Source organism: Vicia villosa, linkage group LG4, assembly GCF_029867415.1.
Source record: "Vicia villosa cultivar HV-30 ecotype Madison, WI linkage group LG4, Vvil1.0, whole genome shotgun sequence".
In the NCBI taxonomy this organism is placed as follows: Eukaryota; Viridiplantae; Streptophyta; class Magnoliopsida; order Fabales; family Fabaceae; genus Vicia; species Vicia villosa.
Genome location: NC_081183.1, coordinates 3,821,315 through 3,828,424, shown reverse-complemented (window position 1 = coordinate 3,828,424; position 7,110 = coordinate 3,821,315). Strand labels below are relative to the sequence as shown.

The 7,110-nt window shown below is 30.5% G+C and overlaps 1 protein-coding gene across 1 annotated transcript; it reads right to left on the bottom strand.

The window, feature by feature from the left end:
- Positions 1 to 965: 965 nt before the first annotated feature.
- Positions 966 to 1,307, bottom strand: LOC131594961 (S-protein homolog 2-like). Its single transcript, XM_058867168.1, has one exon. It carries the CDS (start codon positions 1,305 to 1,307, stop codon positions 966 to 968), a length of 342 nt encoding a protein of 113 aa, XP_058723151.1.
- Positions 1,308 to 7,110: the final 5,803 nt, after the last annotated feature.

Sequence of the window (7,110 nt, the reverse complement as noted above, 5' to 3'; positions counted from 1 at the left end):
GGTGGGCTTTTACGCGATAATAATGTCAATCATGTTTTTAGCTTTTGAGATGTCTTAGGCTCGGTGGAGTTTGAAGTTGCAGAACTTTATGCTGCTATTTTGGCTATTGAAAAAGCAAAGAGGAGGAAGATTAATAAGCTGTGGTTGGAGACGGATTATATATTCGTCGTTAATGCTTTTAAGAACCGATCAATGGTGCCTTAGAAACTTCGATCTTGTTGGCTAGTGTGTTGGGATTATTCGGTCAAAATTGATTTTATGATAACACATATGGATATAGAGAGGCCAATTTTTGTGCTGATTCCTTGGATAATCTTGGTTTAAAATACAAGTCTTATAAAACTTTTAATTTTGTTCGTGAGGATATCTCTAGATATTTCTTGCTAGACAAGTTAGGTACCCCAAGACTTAGAGTTTGTAATTAAGGGGTATTGGTTTGGTCCCCCTTGTGTAACTTGTATTTCTCTTTTTTATTTATATTATCTTCTTTTCTAGTTTAAAAAAGTACAACCTTTTATTTTTTTAATAATATATTAACTATTGTGGAATCCACATATTATTATTTTCAAAAAAAATTGTTTATCCAATTATATTTAGGTAACTTTCGTCTTTTTTATTATTACTTCAATGGTAAAAAATTTCATTTTTCATGGTAGGAAAGGATATACATTTCCCATTGCAAACACCACCTAAAGAACAACTCACTATTTTTTATTTCATATTTAATACTAATAACTTTTTCATATTTTATTTTTCAAAAATAAAATCTTTTTCATATTTTAATGATTTTAATTATTAAAGTATAAGAAATATGCCAATCAATCTAATTTTGTCATATCATTAAAATATAACTTATAGATGTGCATATAATATTTTGTATAATGAGAAACTTATTTAAAATATTTCAGAAGATACATTGATTTCTCTCTATCCCTTGAACTCTATTTGCTTAAAAATAGTTGAAATTATTTATTCTTATTCCATGGAAAGCAAGCAATCTTCCTAGGTTCTAGAGTTCGACATGGTCCTGATTCATAAATGTTCCAGTTACAATGACTACAATAAGATCTGTTATAACTAGTGTCTATGTATATATCAAACCAATGCAGTACACCATTCCAGGTAAATCCACAAAAGAATTGTGTAACTGCAATAAAGCTAACACCAAACTTAAAACCATAGTTATCGCCAGGTTGTAGAACATGAACTCCTAGATCATCATCTGCAGATTTGCAATGAACAGTTAAAGTTGATTTGTTTTCCAAAGAGTTGACCATATTCACATGAACTGCAAGCATATTATGCATTGATAAAAGCATCAACACACATAGTAATAAAACTTTATGCATAAATTGAGACATTTCTCCTTGAGATTATCTTTTATTCAGAAGTGAGTGAAATTTGATATTTGAAGAAAGGAAACCATATATTTATAGGAGATTTTAAGGCAAAAATAAATAAAATTGAAGAAAATTGTAAAGCGAACAAATAAATAAATATATATTTGAATTTATAAAATATTAAATAAAAGAGCTTAAAGGTAGTGCACTGTCAGTGTAATTTTTTTTACACATTCAGTGCATCAAAACCCTTAAAAATAAATACTTTAAATGTTATTTAAATAAAAAGTCAAACATTTATAAAAGTTAACGGTTTGAATTTCATTGAAAGTGTAAAACTGCTTTACACTGTCGTTGTATTTCCATTAAATCCTAAATAAAAAGTAAATTCAAAAAATTTAACTTTTTGCATAAAGAAATTAATATTTATTTAAATTTGTTGATTTATAAGTACCAACATCTTTCTTACATTAATATATAAATACAATTAAATATTGATGTCATTGATTGATCCATAAAGGTAGAAATAAGCTGGACCGAGATAAGTTTTGTCAAGCATGAACATGACTTATTAAAAAATTCAAAGCTTAAGTCTAACTCTATTAAACTACTAAAAAGCCTATTTCATTTGAGTGTTTTTAAATAAGCAATTCAACTAATATTTAAATATTCTAACAAATTAAAAGATAAATGAGACTAATTTTTTTTTTTTTTACATTCTCTTATAAATTTTGTGATACTATTTATTTGAGAAAAATTATTTAAACAACTTATGACATTGTTCATGAGTTTTTTTAAGATTTATTTTTGCATCTTATTCAATATACTAAGTTTTATTTTTGTATTTTAATTTAAAATATAAAATATAATATAATAATAAGTGTAATAAAGTTATTCATATTTATTGAAATATGTCGACTCAATAGGCTAAAAAGAATTTTTAAAATCTACGACCGAGTTTTTTTTTATATAGAATAGCCTTGTAAAAAGAGATTTAAGAATTTAAGTCATGGAATTAATTTTTTATTTAAAACTGTTTATTTAGAAATAACAATCACTTGTTTATATTAATATACAAATATAAATAAATGTAGTCGTCATAAATTGAACTATAAATCATTAGCTTACACTCACTTAATTGAATTAGCACATATTAATTAAACTACTTCACATACCCTATTAAAATAGTTTTAATTAATATTATATCGCTCACTTTAAAAACTTTTTTATTTATGTGAAAAAAATATAAGTAAAAAGTATTCAAATTTTTTTAAATTAAAATATAAAAAAGGAATTGTATTTGGTTTAATATTAAGACTAAAAAAGTTAAAACAATTTTTTTGAAAAAAAAATCAAATTTTTATTATACACCAAAAATAGGAAATGTATCCAACCCAAATAAGAGAAAAAGTAAAAAGTAAAAGAGAAAAGAATGATCGTATATTTTTAATATTTAATGTAATCTTTGAATTAATTATTTCTTAATTTTTATATAAAAACTAGTAACAAACCCGTGCATATCCCAAGGGTTATGTTCCATTACGCGCATTTGGATACATCATTTATTTTAAATAAATTGTTAAAAAAATTATTTAATTAAATAATTAATTATTTCGTATATAAAAATATTTAGATAAATAATAGATTTCCCCCCTATACCATTTTTGGATCAAAAATATTTCATCATAAAAATCATTTCTTGTATATGAAAATATTTAGATTAATAATAGATTTTTTCCATATACCATTTTTGGATAAAAAATATTTCATCATAAATACTATTTCTCATATATAAAAATATTTAGATCAATAATAGATTTTTTTTTCGTATACAGACTTCATTTTTGTTTAGTTATCATTTAAAAAAATATTTAGATCTATATTAAATTTTAATATATAAAAATATTTAGATCAATAATAGATTTTTTTCTCGTATACCATATTTGGATAAAAAATATTTGATCATAAATACCATTTCTCGTATATAAAAATATTTATATCATTAAATGATTTTTCCCCGTATACATACTTCATTTTTGTTTAAATATCATTTACAAAAATATTTGGATCAATAGTAAATTTCATATATAAAAATATTTAGATCAGTAGTAAATTTTTTGTCGTATACCATGTTTGAATAAAAAATAGAGTGAAGAGATATTTGATAAGTTTCATAATAAATGTAACACCCCGTACATATATGTCTAGAATAATATGCGGTGATGCTATAAATGGTACAAGAAACATACATAAGCGATAAAGGCAAGAAATTAAAATCATATACAATTCAAATATGCAACTGAAAACCTATATGGTCGGCTTGTCTTCAACAATGCACAGCGGAAAGATAACGTCTGACGAGGTCTTCCTGCCAATTACTTGTCCACAGTTTTCAAAGCAATCCGTCTACTTCTAACCTGTTCCTGAAAATATTAAGAGGATTGGGGTGAGATTAATAAATCTCAGTGAGTTCCCCTATCTTACGGGTTCGCTCGGTTCTACAAGGTGCATGCAAACAAACAGATTCACCGAGAATCCAGTTTTCCTCACGGTCAGGTACAAGTACAAACAAGGGTACACCACCATTGGAAGTCCTTTAACTATCCAATGAGGCGTTCAATAAAACAACAATTCACAATATGCAAACTCACATCCTTTGTGAGGGATCAAGGAGTTATACCCATCTGACTAGGCTCCCTCTGCCACGTACCCTCGGTGAGTATTCAAGTACATATATGTCGAAAGACTTGCACAAGCACACCACATGATGAATTCGGGTCATTCCTATATGGAATTCCACCCGAGATGAGTTAAGTTGTACCATTGCCTACGTGACATTGACAAACTCATCACCTTGCACGCCAGTGAGTTACCAAGTGGGAAATGCCATTAAAGACCCCGGTCTTGCTTCCACTGCAATGGTATTCATCCTCTGTACGCAGGTGAGTAAACAGGTGCAATATGTCCTTTTCGACGTACGAGCCCACCGGGCGAAAGCCTAGTAACATTGTCTAATTGACGTTACTAGAGGCAAGTAATTCAGTGATTGCCTACGTGGCATCACCCACTTACCATACTAATCACGCAGGTGAGTTACCAAGTGGGAAACGCCATTAAAGACCCTCACTTGCTTCCACCGCAATAGTAGCTCAGGTAACGCAAAATATACGGATATATACACGTATATACAACAGGCATAAAAGCCAAATCATCCATGGTATATAATACATATAACAAATGCCACACGGGCTACCAATGGGCATCCACATAGTGGGTAAACAGGATTTACTATCCTAGTAGTACGGTTATACTCCGATTCACGCATATTCAACCAAACCAAGTTCACAAAATCAAGCATCCGAACGTCCAACCAGAACGACGGAAAAACAATTTACATTGTATTATATGCACATAATATTAGACAAAATCCATAGTATAAATATCATGTCATTTGTACATACTCATCACATGTGAGTTAATTATGTTTCGATCATGGAATATATTAAACATAATCAAACCATATAATTATTTAGAACGTACATGGACACACATTAGTCTCATAACAAAGAGGCTTCCGGTTCCCGACATGGAACGGAACCGCACTCGGGGAATTAAACATACATTTCTTAATTCTATTAATGTTAATCCAACATCATGTAACTAAAAGTCCATTTGCCATAACTTTTAAATCAATTAAAAGCATTATATCTAAGCACATTCATAAAGATCATTAAAAGACCTTTCCAACGCTTCCGACCGGGCTTCGTTTCGAGTTGCAGAACTCAAGTTATGGTCGAAACAATAAAGGAATAATTTTCTGTCAGATGCAATCGATTTGCACCAGTGTGCAATCGATTGCTCACTGAACCAGAAACGCAGAAAGTCAATTTTTCACAGTGCAATCGATTGCTTTACCCCTGCAATCGATTTCTTACTGAACCAGAAGCAAAAATCACATTTTTCTTGCATAAAACCAATTCCAATAGTGTTCTAACTCATCCTTAGATTACCCAACAACCCAAATACGAATTTCATCATATATTAACAGTCCATAGCATATAATTTCATCTAAAGAGCACATATTTCATTGACCAAATTAACATGCAAGGCATTGATCACAATCTAAACCCTTAATCATGCAATTTCACAACAACCCAATTCCTACCCAAGTTATAACTATGGAACTCACCTCAAAATCTGAACTTGATGAAGAGAATGATGATTCTGAGTTGTTCACTGAGAATGGAGATGATGATGATCACCAAACCAAGCTTGATTCTTTGTTCTTCTCCCAAAAGCACCAAAGCTCCACACACATGCAAGAGGTGGATGAGCTTGTTCTTCCTTCCCCATTCTTCTCTTGTTCTCACGTGCTCCACCATTTCCTTGCAAACAAAATCTGATTTGGAACAATTGGTAAATAAGGGTTATATCCAAACAGCCCTTAAGTCCTCATTAAAATGTGAAAGTACCAAAATGCCCTCCAACCAAGCAATAATCACAAGTTTGCCACTTGATTCCTTTCCAACCAATTCCATTTGATTCTTCTAATCCATCAATTCTTTTTAATCCTCCATAGAGTATAATATACATGCTTAGACAATATGGAATATTACAATAAATATTATTTTAATAATAAAATTAAGAACTTTATTGTGCAAAGACCAAATAAAGGCAATTTTAATGTGGTGGCAAAAAATCAAATAAGGGTATTGTAGACTTTTCCACAACCATTAATATTCTTATATTTTAGATAAACAAAAGTCTCGAGACTGGACATACAAGACATGTTTATCTAAATTGAATGTTGTTTTTATTTTTATAATTAATTTTTTTTCATTGAATAGTTTCATATTTTGTATTTTGGTCTAAGTTATTGTCCATCCCACACAAACCTGGGTCACCCAAAGAAAGTTGATATATTTATTGGTTAAATGTATTAAGCCCCCTGCCAATATAGCGAGTTTTTATTTAGCCCCCCCGAAGTTTTTTTTTATTAAAAGCTCCTTATAATTTATAAATCCTAGATTTACCTAACCCTTTTACCACTTTTGCTGACTGGGCTTTGAAGTATTGGCCACTATGGCAGTTGTTTGCTGACTGGGACAACTTATTCACTATATGAATCTAGTGTTCGTGTGTCCCTTAATTTTATCATCAGGCTCAGCCAAAATATCCAACATTTCCCCAGCAAGCTTCTAACATTGTTGCGGATCAATCAGCTGTTCAAAAGCATGAGAAATCTTCCTCTGTAGCCAACAGGCATCAATATGATGCACATTCAAATTCACCTGTTCATTATCTTCCTCCATATCTTCATTATCAATACCACCCCCCATTTGCATACCACCAGAACCATTAACTTCAGCAAGATCATCATCATCCTCTTCTTCCTCCTATACCACACATAGATCACTCTCATCATCCTCGTCATCTTCATTCTCTTCAAACTCCACCGCAACACCCACATCATCATCAAGCTTCCAGAATGTATATTTGATGTCGTTGTCTTCAAAATTTCTGGAGGGATATGCTTTCCAGAATGTGTATCTGATGTAGGTGTCTTCAGAATGTCTGGAGGTATATGCTCTCCAGAATGTATATCCGATACAGATTGATTTGTTGATGATATTTGTCCGACCGGTTGATTGACATGTAAGTCAAAGTCAGTTTTATGCAATGTCATGATGCATGTATTGTATGTTTTTTTAAATGAATGGGAGTTTTATGCATATGCCATGAGGTATATGATGTATGAATGTACAATGTC